The sequence below is a fragment of the Sabethes cyaneus genome, chromosome 2, assembly GCF_943734655.1.
Source record: "Sabethes cyaneus chromosome 2, idSabCyanKW18_F2, whole genome shotgun sequence".
Classification (NCBI taxonomy): Eukaryota; Metazoa; Arthropoda; class Insecta; order Diptera; family Culicidae; genus Sabethes; species Sabethes cyaneus.
Window position 1 is genome coordinate 171,903,017 of NC_071354.1, and position 18,746 is coordinate 171,921,762.

At 38.6% G+C, this 18,746-nt stretch overlaps 1 protein-coding gene across 1 annotated transcript; it reads left to right on the forward strand.

The window, feature by feature from the left end:
- The first annotated feature begins 6,899 nt into the window (after positions 1-6,899).
- LOC128736352 (uncharacterized) lies at positions 6,900-16,676 on the forward strand. The gene is made up of 4 exons (XM_053830829.1): positions 6,900-7,056; positions 7,120-7,257; positions 15,182-15,565; positions 15,626-16,676. The coding sequence occupies exons 1-4, from the start codon at positions 6,950-6,952 to the stop codon at positions 16,674-16,676; spliced, it is 1,680 nt and encodes a 559-aa protein (XP_053686804.1). The 5' UTR covers positions 6,900-6,949.
- The last annotated feature ends 2,070 nt before the right edge of the window (positions 16,677-18,746 follow it).

The window sequence follows — 18,746 nt, forward strand, 5'->3', positions numbered from 1 at the left end:
AAGGTTGACCAAGAAATAAGCGGTTTCAAACGTGAATATCTTCAGAGATTTGTTTTCTTAAAACATGTCGGTAGCACAGTATATGTGTTTCAAGTAAAAAAGTGGTAGGAACCTAAACTGCAATTTTCACGCTATGATCAAACTTGTTCATCTCTACCAGCACCAGGATCCTTACTTTATGTGCTTGGGTCGTAAAATATCGAAGTTTGGTTCGGTTTGAACAAAAATTTAAGTACTGTACAAAATATTTATATTAAATTTTTAATAATATGGAAAAATATACGCTCGTTTCTTCTCTTTTGTTTAGTTATTGAAGGTTTGATGTTATTATTTTTTCTTGCCCCCCTCTTCAACAATGTTTTGAGACCAGGACATAAACTTTTTTTCAAATTTGCATAAGCCTAATGCTAAGTGTTAATTTTATATATGTCAAAATTCTTAGGTGTCCGGTACTGGGGGACTTCCCCCTAACTTTTATTGCAATAACACGCAGTAGGTTAGGTAAGACAGTAGTCGCTGACACTCTGCGAGGGAAAATAGACTGCCCTCAAATTTTTGAGATCCCTAGATCCCTTCGAAATAATGGTATGTTGGTGATGTCACACCACTGTTCGTACAGCGATAACGCTGCTTCTTTAGCCGGTCTAATTAGTTTGTTTACTCGTTTTTATTTATATTTGTGTTAATTTATTACTATTTATACACTTGATCACTAGTTTTAATAAGTTAAAGCATCATTGGGACCTTGTAAGTCTGTTGATGTAATAAAAATAAATAATAAATAATAGAAAAAGGAAGAATGAGGAACAAACGAGGAGGCTGAACAGTATAGATGAAAAACGGAAGAAAAGATAGAAACAGAGGAAAACAAAAGGAAAAATATGGGAGTGCAAAAAGAAAAAAATGGAGAGTAAAAAGGAATGGAAGACAAAAGGGATATAACTGAAATGAAAACAGGACGTGACAGAAAACGAGGAGAACATAATAAGAGGAAGAACGGAATAGGCGAAAAAGAAAAACGGGACATAAAAGGAGGTAAAAAGAGAAAAAAGACGAAAGCTGGTACCGAAAATATTGAAAAAGTCGAAACAGGATAAAATACGAGACAGAAAAGAAGAAAAACGGTCCAAAAACAGGGAAACGGTAAAAAGACGAAAAAAGAAACGCAAAAAACGAGACAGGAATAGAAGAAAACAGGAACAGAGAAAGATGAAACAGCGGACATAAAACAGAAAAACGAGAGAAAAATGGGGAAAACGAGGCAAGAACGGGAATTCGGAACAGTAAACAAAAGAACCAAAAAGCGAAAAGAAAAATAGCGGTATATAGAACCGAAAAAAAAACGGGGAAAAGAGCTTAAATGGGATATAGAAGCAGAATGATAGGACAAGAAACGGGTAAATGAAAAAGTAAAAGAAAAAATGAAAAACAAGAAAAACGGAATGGAAAAAGGTAAAACGGACAAGAAAATGACGAAAAACGGAAGATGAGATAGTAAAGCCAGAGAGGAGAGGGAAAAAATGGAACCAAAAATAGTATCAAAAAGAGAAAAAATGGATCAGACGAAGAAGAAAAAGAAAAGGAAAAAAGATAAGAATAGTTAGAAAGCGACAAACCCTGAAGACGAAAAAAAGAAAGAGAGAAGATAAAAGACGGAAAAAAGGAATCAAAATAACAAAACGAATGAAAAATATGGGACAAACACAACTGAAAATAAGAAAACATGAGACAAGAAGAAAAACATGAAACACGGAACAACACGATACACGGGACAGAAAGAGTAAAAACGGAATGAAACTGAGAGCAAGAGTCAGAAAAACGAGACCGGAAAAACCGGAACAGAGTGGTGAAGCGAGAGAATGAGACGTAAAATATCAATTATAATGTCAAGTAAAACTGCTTGTGTAACTTCGTGCTCCATTTCCATCAAAAAAACACACGGGGAGGGATGGATGAACATTTCCACTTTGAATTGACAAACTTCTAAACGCTTTCTGGCTTTCTGCGATTCTGATCGCAGTATTCCAAGAAAGGTTTGAGATTTCATCAAATCCAAATCGGGTAACAAATTTTTATGAAAGTACACTCAAAAAAGCACAAGTTTTGATTTTCATGCAACAATATTTTTCTGAACGAAATATTCTAAATTTGTTTTGTTTTATGTCCGACGCTCTACCCAGGTATATGTTCAAATCAGAACCAAATCGCCGATCATTTCGTTTTAAATATCCATTTTCGTCAGAAGTAAATATGGCCATAATTAAATGAATAATTTCTCTTCGCAATGCTGAATTTTAGTTTTGAAATGCAATGATAACTCTTGAACGCATGGACAGAATATTATACTATTGATAGGGTTATTTTCTAATTCCCGTCGTAATAAGTAAAGCCATTCTAATTTTCATCATTTGTTGGATGGATTTCATTAATACTCCAAAAATTCTGGTGCTGATTTGATTAAAACACACTTACCTTCCGATCCGTGAACTTTGAAATCACTGAAAAGCGACTATTAAAGCATATTATTGAAATTACGCAACTGGCTTTATTTCTAAAATCCGTCGTACCGTTTTAAAATCCGTCCATCAAAATTTTTCATCGTCCGAAGTAAAAATCTCAACAATGTTTACGAAGCTAACGCGCATGTATTTGTGTAGGACATCATGAAAAATGTTATTCTACAAAATTTCTGCAGATCAGGCAAGTTTTCCTGGCTATAGAATAACGACAATGCCTTGCGTGAGTTATTTTCATTTATGAATGACGGAAATTAAAGCGATTAGTCGACATCTTCGTCGCACGAAAAAATGTAGGAAATTTGGCTGGTAGGACTTCTTCAATGATAAAAAGGGTTTAAATAGATCTCCGCTCACTTTGATTGATCGCATGTGATAGATAACAAACTAAAATTTTAGGGAATAACTAGTTTTGCGTTGTGTGTCGTAAAAATTCTGATATTTTTAATAATTTGTATTGGATAGGACGGGAATAGGCAATTACGACGATGTAGCAACATACCCTACCAAATGTCAAGAAATCTGCTCTGAACACATTTTTCATATTGTCTATTCAAAACAAAGCGAACAAAATTAAGGCTGTCTACAGGTTAAGGCCGACTCTAACGGCCTTACCGGATAGAGGGTCAACAAATTACCTCGGAGATGCGCGAATTTCGATCATGAATTACAATAGCGCAATAAAAGTATAGGTATTGCCTGTATAATAAGGCTGTTTAAATTTTATCGAACAATTCGTTCAAGGTTCGCATAGCTTCCCACGAGCACAATGAACCATTTTTACGTACCGGAAGTCCCCTCGTCATCGACTAATCTTTAACTGTATCTGTTCCGCATTCACCGACTTCTGAAGAAACAAAAAATAAACAAACGCTCTATTTGCCGTATGCTGCAGCACTTTACTGTTTTAAGCATTCAATCTTATAATTGTAACAGTTATGCCTACCATTTTCCTCATTTAATTTAAGTCATTAGTTAATTGTTTTGAGCTTTGACTGCTTTGTCTGAGATCCGATTCAGGGTTGAATCAACTCAAAACAATGGTGGCATACCGTTTTTCGGCAATTGCCTTCGGGCTCCATCGCGTCGCGGGCAGTTGGTAAATTTTGTCAATGTTACCAGCTACGAAACCATTTATTTACCAACAATGATTACAACTGTTTGGTTGTTACCGTTTAAGCAGAAACGAGGAAGTTGTTTTTAACAGTTTAGTGCTCGATTTAGGTTATTATTCTATACTATACTATACCCTATTAGCACAGTTGTTATAAAGCAGTTGTTGTGGCAACTGATTTAGAACCAATTTCAGTCGTAAATATGTTTCTTCAACTAAAAGTGTCAAAAGTGTGCCACTTGGGTAGCTATACTTTCTTTAGCAGTGAAAAACAATTTTTATCCAATTTTAGCTAACTATTGTCTATATTGGTATGTTATAGGTAATTGCTATAAATTATTGCAATTTAAATTAAAAAAGGTTTATATGCAAAATACGAGCTAGAATATTTTGCATATAACCAACTCGACCTGTTGATTGTAAAAACCATATTTTTCTACTGAAAGTATATGTGACTTCAATGCTGTTCAATGAAGCGACGAACTCTGGATTGGTTTAAAAAGCCGTCTTTGTTTTGAACTGCCTTTTTCCACAATTTTTTTTTGACGTTTAAGTATATATTTCGTAATGCTCTATATGTTCTTTTTTTGTTTAAATAGAGCAAAAATGTTACAGGATATCATTTCTGACCTACTTTGTATCTCTTTGTCCTTTTCACCAGAACTAGGGCTATATGACTGAAAGAAATGCCCCAAAGGTTGCTCCAAAAATGCTGTATGATAACTGGAAGTGTACAACTTCATCGGACACCAATTATTTGCTTTGGGCATCATCGGTTGAATAATGTGTGCTTGTCTGAATTATGACTGCATACGAATGGGAAGATGTATTGTGATCGATAACCACCACCGGCGGTGATGAGCGGATGCCGTTTGCACCTACAATTGAGCTTCTTATTTCGCTATTAAACAAACAACTACTGTGCCAGCTAAGATGCGCGTTACGGTTGGATGTCTGGTTGGATGCAGCCTCATATTCGTAGATCGCATAATTTTTCGTCGCGATAACAGCACATTACGGTCGACCACGGCGGATGAGCGGTTGTAAACGCGACGCGAAAGGGGAAGGGCGTCTATGGATCACACATCGCGTGTAAGAATCTATAGGTTCATCTAAAAGTTTACGGTTTTAGTGAATGAGTTTTCGCGATATAGCAGATGACCTGACCGTCATGCTGTAGACCTGCAACCGTGGAGGTGCTATAGGTGGCTAAGGTGATCATCACCCCCCGAAGGGTTGTGGGGTAGTATTGGTTCTATTTTGAGCCTTACTGCAATGAATAAGTTGAGTTGAGATTTTTTATTCTGCATCCTTGCATTTAATGGAAAACTACTTTAATAAATTAAACTGAGAAATTAACAATCTTGCATTTACTAAAAAAATCATGACAATTTTCACGATGGTATAACAGAAATAAGGGTCTACATTACATCCAAATACTCTACACATTAGTTTGCATTTTCGGGAAACAAGTCAAGGGTGTATTCATCATAATTCTCAATTGTTTTGTCGGTCGTCGGTTTACGATAAAAGCAGTTCATGTGATGGTGACTGAGCCGGCGCATAGCCGCTTGTATGGGCCGTGAATGCAGAAGATGCGCAAAGATTGAACCAATGAGATTATGGTCTCGCTCTTCAATGGCGTGGGAGGTGGTACCTTACCTACTAGCGATGAAGCTGGCGTACGTAAATATTTTTCTTCTATGGCGATTTGAACATTTTCGTGTAATTTTGAAAAGCCAACACACAACAACAGTGGCATTTTGAAGGGTTGGAATGATCTGTCTTCGTTTGGAGGCGGATATAAGCTGTTAAAGCAGTGAACAGGAAGCGGGTCTCGCTTTGAAGTGTGGTTGGAACGGATGGTTGGTTTGTCTAATATTGGCTGCAAATACAGTCGGTATGATTAATGGCTGTTTGGAAAGGACATCCGTATCAGTTTGTTGGACATGTGACGTATTTCATTCACAGATTTTGTATCCAATAGTGGAATAATTGTTTTTCCTGAGACATTATATGCGTTAATATTTATTCAATTGAAACAAATTCTATAATTAGGATTCTATTTGTGCTTGAAAATAATTTTATTCATTTTACACTGAAACAGATTGTTTCTATTTTTAATTAAATTTTAAATGCGCCCTTTTATATGTTATTCCCGTTGTACCACTAAGTGGATGAAACTTTGCACCTTGTTCATTCAATCATCCGCGTTTGAGGTTTGAGCTCAATAATGCCGACATATAACGAAAAGTATAGCTCTCTCGATAAAATAAATACCATTTCTTACGTTAGCACAAATCAGTAACAGGCGTTCCATATTGATTCGATAATTTTTTTAAAAAGTAAATGCTCCCAATACAATATAATACCAACATAAATTTTAGAATGAGTTCATTAAGATATTAAAACTTCAATTATTGCAAACATATAATTACTCAGGTGTAACTTTAACTTGGACGACATCAAATTAGTGATCGCTGCGCGATTACGCTTAGCTTAATCGCTTGTAGCTTTTGGACAAAGATCTACATCGTTTCCATTTTCACCTCCCCCTGTTGTAAACGGGGTGTGAATTGTGTGTAAACTCATAATCACTATTTCTCTAATAATACTGAACAGCGTGCTTCAAGGTGGACATTATTTTTCATTCATAAAACGTTCCATGCTTTAGAAAACTCGGTTTTGACCATAACGAACTCACATTCCAGCATGCATTCAGGGGGCTCTACACTGGCTGACCATAATGCCGACATACAAAGCGCGTCATAGCGCTCTAAAAGATGGTACAGCTGGCTAGTATCGTGGAATCTCTTTGGGCCGTCACCTACAATCTTCCGCCCTTCCCCAACTTCCGCCAGACCAAAGCAGACGTGCTTCCGAATCTGCCGGGCGGTGGAGAAGTTCTCGCGGCAAACATTCAGTTTTAATCTAAAATCTTCAAAACTATAATAGCCGCAGGTCGAACGCATCTGAGAATAGAGCGAACGGCGGTGGTGGCGCGCGGCCCGGCAAACGTCCAGCCGGGTCTATAGCAACTTGTGGGTGACCACTAGAAGCAAGGTTTTTCTAGGGGTGCTAGGAAAATATGCGAGCAAGGAAATTAGCATCAATGGGAAAATGTATATAAAGAAGTGATTTAGCGCCGGTACGAGTTAGTTGAGAATTGAAATTTGACCGGTGGAAAAGCGCGGGCGTCATCACAATCGAGCGGGTTTTTCGAGTGTTACGGACTGTGTTCTACACCTGCAAGGATAAATTATTGATAAATGTTCTATCTTATTGGTGATTACCCGAAAGACGGAGACTTCCAAAAACAATGAAGCTACTGTTAGCCATCAGTGTATTATTGGTTTGTGTAACCTTAGCTCGACCTGATCAATCGGATTTCAACCATATAAACAGTGATGGATCGTTTAGTTTTGGGTAATTGCGGGATAGTGTGTTCACTGAATAGTGGTGTGTTGATTTCATGTTCATTTGTTGCAGTTTGAAAAATTCGGATGTTGGAGGACATTACCATACGGCTAGCGGTAATCCGAAAACCGTAGTAAGAGGACGGTACGGAAGCCGTCAACCGGATACTGGTCGTGTAGAGGAAACTGTATACACTGCCGGTCCAAGAGGGTAAGTATCCACCCTTGGCTGGTTTATTGTTCTTCTGGCTGTTTTAGAACAGAAGTGAAAGGCTCGTTACAACAAAAAGTCATGACATTGAACTTATAACCGAGTGTCCCTCACCCACGGAGGCCGTTTGTTTAATGGAGTGCGCTTGAATCGTTTTCATTTTTTGAACATCTGGAGTATCATCGTAGCTCGATTGTTGTGCACTGGGTGTTTTTCTCAAAGCAACTTTATGTGGGAATTAAATTTGTGTGCAGATCAGTACGCCGTATAAAACGACAATAGTGAAACGTTTTGTGCCATTTACACGTGTACAGACATTAAATCAGTGTTCGTTTAGTAAAGTACTGATTCATTAATATCTAGATTTCGTTGAAGATTAAATGGTTTGATTATCAAGTAAAACAAATATAACTTTACTTATTCTAATTAAGTGCATTAAAACATCTTTGGTGTGCATGTCACCTTAGAGTCATCATTAAGCTTTTCAATGTAAGCTTTAATGTAGGGTAAAGAACTAGTTTTAAGCAGTCTAAGCGGGTCACTGATTGTTTTACCTTATTACAAGCGATGGGTTGACTAAGTGGGGGATATCAGCATACCAATCTTCTTGCTATCTTTAGTTCTTCAAGCTGTTACCATTGGAAGACACTATTGTTGAGCTAAACTTTTGATTTTTCGCTTTAAAAGTTGGAGCGGCGGAACTAATTTTGAACACACCGAACCCATTTTCACCCGCAAGGTGCTATTTTAAGCAATCCTGAAATCTGAATTTTTTTACGTCCCGCTAAAAAATCCCTCGAACTTTTCCCCCTATTCAGTAAGTTCGCTTCCTATCCGCGACCTACTAATCGGCATCTGATGCGTAATCGGCATAGCGTATCGGCATAGATGCGTAAAATGCCATCTGTCTAAATTGTTTATCGGGGCATACACTCACCGCACCGTTCGGCAAACGGTATTCGTCATCTCTTTTATTCTCTGGTGTTCTTATGGGAAACTGCGAGCTTGACGTCTCACTCGCTGTTCATAAGGATGGTGGGAGAACAAAAGAGGTAAACATACAAACGATCCGAGTACAAACGATCAGAAGAGTGTTATCAAAGCATATAACATTGAAACACATCGTTGCTTTATTAAATCACTGAGAAAATCTTCGAAAATTATTGAAAAAGCTGTCTTTTGTGTTGTTTTTAATAAAGAAAAATTAATTATGAACATACATTTCTCTTGAAAGTATTGAACCACGTTTTCACCATAGGAGGTTTCAGGTAATTTCAAACTTAAAATTCTTATTTCCAGAACCGAAACAGTGTCTTGGCAACACGATAGTTCATCAGGTGTGCTGCAGCTGCTGCTAGTGGTGAACAGGTTCCGTCAATTCAGAATTTGTTTTCAGTTTTGTTAGAAAATAATAAAACTTTTGGCTAGTGACAAAGCCTTAGATAATAGAAAAAAAGAGACTGAATAATATGGTATGTGACAATTGAGTGCTTGACTTTCAGAGTGGTTGTAATCAGTGCTGAAAATTTGATGAATTCGTTAGTAGCGAGGTGGCGATTGCTGAAGAGCAGCTGAAAAATGTACGTTTTTGGACAACAATTTTTAATTCATCATATTTCTTGTCGGATACCCAGTAAATTGTGTTTGTGTGAATCAAATGTATGATTAAGTGATTTGTGAAGATGATCCTATCAAAAGATTTTGAAAATATGAATAAAAAAGTGCATTTTCGGATCATTTATGTTCAACTGATTAAAATAGGTAACACTGCTTAACTCGTTTCTTACCCTACGTGCGGAAATTGCAATAATTTTTCGACATTTTATGATTAAAATAATTAATTTTTTTTTCTGAATTTGAAAACTGTTTTAAAAATTTTCTAAAAATTATTCAACAAATGCGATGCGAAATTCAGAAATCGTGACCCCAATTATGCATTTTGGTAATTTAGTACCCGAGTAAATAGTCTTGTTAAATAATTTTCTAAAGCTGGAAACGATCCTGAATATTAAAATTAATAAAAATAATTTAGATTGGTGATAATGCTTTTAGAAATTTAATAAAATTTAAAAAAAAATTTGCAATTTGGAATTTACATAACATAATTTGATAAGTAACATGTACCTTAAACTTTATGTCCGATTCTGCTGAAAATTACTTTTGAAAAGCCTCAGTGAATTAATTCCTTATTCTATTTTAATGTTGTTTCTCACAACAATAACTGAAGCTTGAGTCATTTAATATCTGTACGTAAAAAACGGAAGTATCTCGGTACCATTAATATGGAAATAAACATGTTGAGTACTCAAAATGAAGGTCACTTATTGCACTTTATGCTAAAAAATTATTCCGATTTGGAGCTAATGAAATCATGAAATCATTCTTCGAATACCACTCGTCATATTTCGGAATTGGCTAACCTGAGTGGTCATTTCGTACCACCATCTCTTCATCTCTGTCGCATTCCGATTCACCTTTCCACTTTTCTTCAACTTCTGGTTGACACTTGGCCAAAATTTCTCAATCGAACGGAATTGAGGGCAGTTTGGCGGATGGACGTCATTTTCGAAGAATTCCATCCCGTTGTCTCGATCAAGGCTTGAAAAGGAATCGTAAGTTGACTGCGACTGCGTGAATGCGTACACCTTCCACATTCAACTTGCGCTTCAAAACCGATTATTTGATTGTTTTTTGAATGCAGTCAATCTGTCGCTTGCGAAGATTGTAGCCTATAACCTGTGGCCTCTCAAGAGAATAGGGATGGGAAAATTATCATTAACTACCGATAGTCATCAGTAAGCAATAATTTCACTAAGTAGTTATCAGTAAGGTTTCGCTGATTTTTACATGCTCCCATGTAATTTCCTTGTTGTTTCAGAAGTCGCAAACTTTTGATTAGGTCGAGCCATCTTGCACGTTGAGCCTGTCTGTTCCCGATGCCGGTGGGGTTGTTGAAGGCTTGAAGGGAACTGATTTCATTGCACTGTTTTCTTTCTGGCATCCTTACAACGTGTCATAAAAAACGATTGGTCTGATAAGGTTTTGTACATTGTCAGTTTCGAACGGCGTCGTATACTTCTTGATCGTAGTGTTTTGCGAAGGGCAAAAATGGCGCGATTTCTCGCTTGAATGCGCCGCTGAATCTCCTTACTAGTGTTGCTGTCCGCGATTTCAGCGATCCCAAATACACGAATTCATCTGCCACTTCTAATACGTCTCCGTCAACGGTTACCGTCTGTAGGAGGCAAGCGCTTGTCTCCACTCTCCAGTGAGCCTGTTGCTTTCATGTATTTGGTTTTCAACGCATACATTTCTAGTCCAATCGTCCTAGACTCTGCTTTCAGTCTGTCATAGATCCGTCGTAGCAACGTTCCTGGTTATTATATCAAAATCATCTGCAAAGTCTGCAAAGGGATTCCCAAGTAACAATTTGGGGTTTATCACACTCTTATGATGGCATTTAAGACCAAAACTAGTCTTGAAGACCACCATAAGAGTACAATAAAACTCACATTGTTGCTTGGGCTACTGGAGGAGGTGAAAATCGTGCCTCTCGTTTCGATGTCCGCTCGTCGGATCAACCCCTCAAGAGCGATGTTGATCAGCAAGCAGGATAAACTGTCACCGTGTCTTAACCATCGACGCGTCTCAAAGGGACTCGAGAGTATCCTCGAGATGCGTACGAAACACATCACTCTATCTAATACAGCTCTGATCAGTCGCGTTAGTTTATCCGGAAAACCGTGTTCAAGCATTATCGGCCATAGCTGGTCTTGGTCGACTGTATCGTATGATGCTTTGAAATCAATAAAGATGTGATGCGATGGCACATTGTATTGCCGACATTTCTGCAAGATCTGTCGGTTGGGAAAAATTTTGTCCGCAGTGGCCCGAGCCCCCATGAAGCCTGCCAGATAATTCCCTACGAATACTTGTGACAGCCGGGTTAACAGGATCTGGGAGAGTACTTTGTAGGCGGCGTTTACCAACGTTATGCCGCTATATTTGCAACATACGAGTCTATCACCTTTTTTAAGATGGGACAAAGCACTCCTTCTATACATTCCTCCGGTAGCTTCTCCTCCTTCCAAATCTAGGAAATTACCCAGTGTAGAGCCAGTGCCAGCATTTCTCGACCATGTTTATAAAGCTCTGCTGGTAGGCTTTCGTTACCATTACCAGTGGCTTTGTTGGTCTTCAGCAACCCGATTCCTCTTTTGACTTCTTGGAGATCAGGTCCATTACTATCTTCCATGGGCACTCCTAGGTTACCTTCCATTTCGCGTCTTTGTAACTTCACCATTGAGGTGTTCATCGAAGAACTGCTTCCACCTATCGACCACCTCACGCTCGATTGTGATTGGGTTCCCTTTCGCGTCCCTATTCATGTATGGTTTCGGACTATAGTCCTTATGTGTAAAACTTGCGCGTGTCATTAGCTCGAAACAGTTGTTGTAATTCTTCATGATCTCTGTCCTCCTTTTAGCACTTTTCACTCCTCAGGATCGTAGTCAACTGGATCCTAACTCGTCGGTATTTGGCCAATTTCTCTCTAGTGGCAACACTCAGATAATTTTTCGGAGCAATTTTCTTTCTCTCCACCGCTTGTTGGCATTCACCATCAAACCAATCATTTTGTATTCTTCGAAGCTTCGGAATTCGGAATCGTAACTAAAGCTTAATAAAGTACGCCCAGGTTGATTAACTGGCACACGTACGATTTTCAGCATAGAATTGTATAGCAGTACGGAGTGAGTCGCGCTTAATCGGATATAGTCGTATATGGGTCATTCCATTACAAACGTACACAAGGTTTGGATTCGTCCATCAGCGATTTCAACTAAAGTTGGCATAATTGTTTATTTCGACCCCACAACCAATTTCCCAAAGTTTTGCTCCGATTGATCAATCCCCCTAGCAGTGGCACTACTTCCTTTTTTACAGATTCTACATTACATATACATACAAATGACTTTTTTGAAAATCTGTAAAAAAGGAAGTAGCGCCACTGCTAGGGGGATTGATCAATCGGCGCAAAACTTTGGGAAATTGGTTGTGGGGTCGGAATGAAAAATTGTTCCAACTTTGGTTAAAATCGCTGATGGTCAGATCCAATTTTTCCGATTTTTGTGTACGGTTGAGATGGAATGACCCATATAATAAATACTTATATGGATGAAACGCGAATAATTATTCCTCGTCGCGTATGTCGCCTCCAGTACGGAAGAGTATGCATATCTGTACGTTATGTTGATTTCAACTTTTATCTATATCTATAAAAATGGATTTCTGTCTGTCTGTCTGTCCGTATGTTCCTTCTTATAGAATCGAAAACTACTGAACCAATCGGCGTGAAAATTTGCGTGTAGGGGTTTCTGGGGTCAGAAAAGGTTCTTATAATGGTTAGAAACACCCCCCCCCCACTAAGAGGGGGAGGGTTCCCATACAAATCTATACCTATAGAAATGGATTTCTGACTGTCTGCCCGTATGTTCTTTATAGAATCGAAAACTACTGAACCGATCGGCGTGAAAGTTTGTATGTAGGGGTTTTTGGGGCCAGGGAAGGTTCTTAGGATGGTTAAAGACCCCTCCTTTACTAAGAGTGGGGGGGGGGGGCTCCCATACAAATGAAATACAAATTTACTCATAACTCAAGAACTAATCAAGCAAATTGAACAAAAATTGGGATGTGGGTGTTTTCGGAGACCAGAATTTTTTCTATGGTGAATTGATATCCCTCCCCTCTTTAGGAGGGGAATTATGACCCCACCCTCCTTTAATCCCATACAAATGAAATACAAATTTCCTCATAATTCGAGGAACTAATTCGAACTAATCAATCAAATGGAACCAAATTTGGCATGTGGGGGTTTTTGGAGGCAAGAATTTTTTCTATGATGAATTAGGAACCCTCCCCTTTTTAGGACGGGGGAGTCCCATACAAATGAAATACAAATTTCCTCATAACTCGAGAACTAATCAAGTAAATGGAACCAAATATGGGAGGTTTTGGAGACAGGATTTTTTTTATGATGGTTTTAGACCCGTTACCCCTAGGGTAGGGGCATAAGCACTCTCATACAAATAAAACAGAAATTTTTGCGTAACTCAAAAACTAATCGAACTCGAAAAATTTTAGACTCTTCCATAAAACAGTAGTCAATAACAAGACCACCAAAAACTATCAATAGTAACACTAGATGATGAAGGGCGAGACGGCCGGTGTTGCCGGCGACCCGTCGTCGGAAAGCCCCACAGAGATCACCTCTATATAGGTTTATTTCTTTTCCTAGGTCTACTGACCTCTATTACTTGCCTTTAGTTGGGCCTGAACGAGCGACAACGAGTAAGGAGAGGATAACCCCTGCGAAGTGATACTTTCCACGAAAACATTTTCCGTGAAATGGTACATCCCGCGTAAGGTTTTTCGCGAAATGGTCTTCCGCGAAACTTTAAATTCCGCGTCAACCTTGAAGTGGTGTTACGCAAAATGGTATTCGGGGGGGGAGTTGTTTTCTATTTTACTGTAAGGAAAATATGCATATTAAACCACCCATGAACTCCTCAGAAACTTGCGAAACTCAACAAAAGTCATCCGAGATTCACGATTTATGTACAACACAGTTTAATTTGTGGCAATACAAAGTTTGTCGGGTCAGCTAGTTGGAAGAGTACAGAGATAACAAATGTTGTTTTTGTACTAAAAGCCGCTTAGATGGTTTCGGGGTACGATACCGGTCTAACAAGCCAGTCGTCGTATGTTCGAATCTCGGTTAGGCGGTGCAGCTAGATAGAATCAGTAGGATTTTTACACTGTCCTGTACTCTAATAGCCGGCTGCAAAGTCTGTGGATTAAGAAGAGTCAAGTCTTGGAAAGGATGTTTAATCCAACGGCTTTGCTTTATTTTTGTACCAAAATACGTCAACCCATTGAACTCGCCGGAACCAAGGTTAGTCAAGACCAAGGTGAGTTAAAATAGGTGATCTAGTTTTCACAGTTTGTATAACAGAAGTGCGCGGTACAATTGGTTAGCAACCATCGACGTTGTTTATACATTCAACAGTTTCCGCTTTGAAAATTTCGGTGATCAACAAGGGTAACCCAGCGGGGGTGAAAAACAAATTTGAACATCAGAAAACCTCTCTTGACTAACCTTGGTCAAGACATTTTCTGATGTTTATCGCCCCCGTTGGGTTACCCTTGACGATCACCGAAATTTTCAAAGCGGAAACTGTTGAATGTGTATAAACAACGTCGATGGTTGCTAACCAATCGCTCCGCGCCCTTCTGTTCTACAAACTGTGAAAACTAGATCAACTATCACCTAACTCACCTTGGCCGGAAGTTCACCCGATTGAAAAGTTTTGGGTCATCATAAAGGCCAGGCTCCGCAAAACACTTAAGTGTTGAAGAACAAGCTGGCTTTGAATAACCTATAGTTAAAATTATCAAAAGAAGTCGGTCCTCTCATTACCCAAAACCTTATGAGTAGTGTCAAGGGCAAGGTGCGGGTATTCGGTTCAAGAGAGGAAATCTAATGACGTAGAAACCTAACCATAAATTTATTTCCTGAAAGTTCAAAGAACATCCGATTTTGGCGACCACTTTTGTGTGCCTTACTTTTTGCCGACGGACAGATCACAAAGTTTGGGAGACCAACAGGTCCAAAACGAGAGATTAATTGCTTACCAAACTAGCCTTTTAATTTGTCCGTTGTTTCACATGGTATATACAAAGCGCATCTTGTTGAAATCATACATCGTCATACATCATATAATTAGTATTACTAAATAAATATTGTAATAAATATTTATGTCGTGATGTCAATTACATAAATAGTTTAGCATTCTTTGTAAAATAGATTTATAAATATTATGTTTGCGAATATTCGCTGTTTCAAAACGTATCTTTTTCTCTCTAGCTTCCGTGCTCGTGGTCCGAAAATACACCGAAAGCAGAGCCTTTCCCAGGTACCCCGAGGGCCGATAGGAAACCCGGAGGATCCACTGGCGGATCCATACGACGATCCCACTTACGATTTTCAGTTCAAAACACGTAACTACCAGCGGCGGGAGGGAGCCGACAGCAACGGGCGAGTCAATGGATTGTACTCGTACGTCGATGACGCTGGAGAGAAGCATTCGGTTCGCTATTCAGCCGGTTCTGGAACAGGATTTGAGGTGGCAAATCCCGTACCAGATGCACCTAATACGCTGGCGTATGAGAGCCCTCTGTACAAGACCCACAAACAAGTTCGGGGCAAGGTGGCCTTTGAAAACGGTCCCAGTGGGTCTGGCCAGTATAAGTAGGATATGTTGAGTTAGTAATAGTTCTTTTAAAAAACTTATGATCACGTATTTTTCAGGTTGCTATCGGTAGGTCCGGATCAACGACGATCGGAAACAACAGGTCCGGACGGAGTTACTAGGGGTTCGTACTCTTTTTTGGATGACAAAGGAATTCAACGAACTGTTCAATATATCGCAGGCGCTGGTATTGGTTATAAAGTAGTTCAAAGCACAGTCGGAGCAGGCAGCCATCTGTTAGCACAACCCGCAACCAATTTTGGCATCAGCCACGTTGAGCAAACCGACGTTACGGATAATAACAATCCTACATACAACACTGCTCCTTCTGGTCCAGCATCATTTCCAGCCACAGCGGAACGTCCGAAACCAAGCGGGTCCAGACCAACGGCAGCCGGATATGACGACACCCGCCCTTCCGGATCAGGATACGACAGCTCAAGGCCTACGGGAAGCGGTTACGATGGAGTACCGCCAGATCATGACGGCTACGATAGTGGTAGACCAAAAGGACCATCATTCGAGGATGATTTCGACAGAAAGAGACCTACTACACCACCCAGCAAAGTGCCTTCTAGTACGGATCGACCCGAATCAAGCGAAAATAATCCACGCTTTCCCGACGAAGATTCCGACTACGGTGGAAAAGGACAAGATGATAGTATTATAGGTCTCATCCCACCAAAGTATGACTACGAACCCACCGAAGAATCGCCACTGTCAGGCCCATTCGATATTAGCATTTCCAGTGGACCGTCAGGTCCGTCCGGATCTAGTTTTCCAAATTTTGACGAGTCCGCTCCGGGAACCTTCAACGCTAATGATTTCACGAATTATCCCGAAGTTACCTATGATCGAAAAAAGTTAGAAGAGGACAGAAAAAAAGATTGGCGTGAATTTGCGAAAGATTCAACGATCATCAAGAATGTTGGCGATTGGTACGTTGGACTTGCACCTGGAGCTTCGGTGAGGGCTCACATACAGAACATCGATCTGCTGCCTTACGGAGGGCGAGCTCCATCGCCCAGTGAGGCACTTCGAAGGGACACTCAACCTAAAAAAATCGCAAAACGATCACGCGATCGGCGGCGAAGAAATGTTCGCCAGTGATTTAGTGTCATTCAGGTGTTCTAGATTTACCAAAAAGTGTAAAATTTCTGTTCGACTGATCATCGAGTTGAAATGAATTAGTGTTAATAAATTTTTCATAAACAGTATGGAGTTTTGTTATTTTTATACGAGGATAGATTCAATGAAGATCAAACTTATATATGAATACGATTCAAGGGGAATAATTATGTGCTCTATACGGTTCGTGAACACATGTTGCGATGAAATTTGCATTTACAATTTGTCAGGTGCTAACAAATGAATATCCGGCGATGAATCTTTGAATCAACGCAGCGTGAAATAGTAGTTGCTTATGTGACTAGCCGTGAGAAAACCGAACAGAGCGTCGGAATGCTATTGTGCAATGTAAACTGATTGAAATTCCTTTCGAGTATGCTGCAAAATTAGAGTCTGTTCCTTTAAAATGCTGACCTTCAATTGCATGCATTAGTTCGCTGTGATTTTGATCTAAGTGTGAGACTTAAAATTAGTAAAATACCATAAAACTAAAATTTTCTATTCACAGTGACAATGAACAACATCTTGTAAAGTTTAAACAAATTGAGGATATAATCAATGTACATAGGCTTACAAGAAATAGTAGTTTGTGGTATATTTCAAATCTTACCGAATTTTATCTTTGAAATGTTTTCCATCCCAAGTAACACACAAAACAAGTTCTTCAAAGAAAGTAGTCGTTTAAGGGTACTATTAACGTACTTTGAAAACATGTGTCGTTATTATTAAGGTTTTGAAATGTTTTGTGATAACATGAATTTATTTGACAGCTCATATCAAATGAATAATGTTTGTTTTTGTCAACATGTCAACACAAAGTTTTTATTATATCTCCATTACTAAATCTCAACTACTGGAAGAACAAGTTGTAGGTTATACTATAATAACGTTTTAAAATGGAATGAAATAACCTGATACATACTTCTTTCAATTGTTGTTTGATTAGACTCCAATTTTTTGCGCTTTTCTGGTAATAGAGAAGTTCTGATGTATGTAATGTTATACTATTCTATAACAAGCTGTGTTGCTTGGGATCTTAGTCGAGGAAACTGAAAAAAACAGAGGATTCTTTCTTATTAATTGTTTTCTCTACAATTTCTACTGTATGCTTGTGAGAGGCTTATCCTTTACGAATAGATTCGACTTCATACAATATAGCTTGAGTTGAGTGAGAGTTTTACCTTTAATTGGCATTTTGAATTCCTCATTTTCCTCTGAGTAAAAACAATTCTGAACTTCTAAGAAGTTTAAGTTTTGGAATTTCGTAACACTCCAACATTTCAATTAAAACTTAACGGTACGTCCATTTGATCTCCCTCCTTTTGAAAGGCTTTCAATTATTTTTTGTGTTATGTTATTTGAAGTTGTTCCACCCACTAGCGCGCCCAGACATAAATATGAAAAGTGGGGCATGCAGCCTTTCAGAAGAATGTTTTAGCCTGGAAAATCGAGTAGTCGTATGATATCAAATCTATTAGTATTTATCACAAAAATACCGGCCGATTAGGTTGAAAACTCCAGATTTTAAGGTACAATTGGATTTAAAATTGATTTTCAACTTTGAAGTTAGGATTGGACTATAAATTAAACTCAGAACTGGACTAGAAATTGGAATTGAATTTGGACATTTAATCGGAATTTACATAGGGCACTGAATTAGACTTAAATTTGAACTCATTTGGGTTTATTTCAAATTGAACTGGATATTAAACTTAAAGTTGGATTTTAAAATGGACTGAAATTTTCAATAATTTTGACTGGAAGCATTACTTGGAATTAGGCATGAAATCAGACTTAAAAGAGAATTAGAAGTCTTATTTCAAACTGAACTTGAAAACTTGAACTTGAACTTAAAATTGGAATTGAATAACTTGCAGTTGAATTTACGTCTTTTCTGTTTTCCAGTCCCGTTTTTTCACTTTTTATTCCGGTTTTCTTCTTTGCTGCACCTTTCCTTTTTTCATTTCCTGTTGCCATCTCTTCCTAACGCTCCTCCTTCTCGTTGTTCGTCTTCATTTGTTCCGTTTTTCCTCTTTCAGCTGTGTTGTTTTT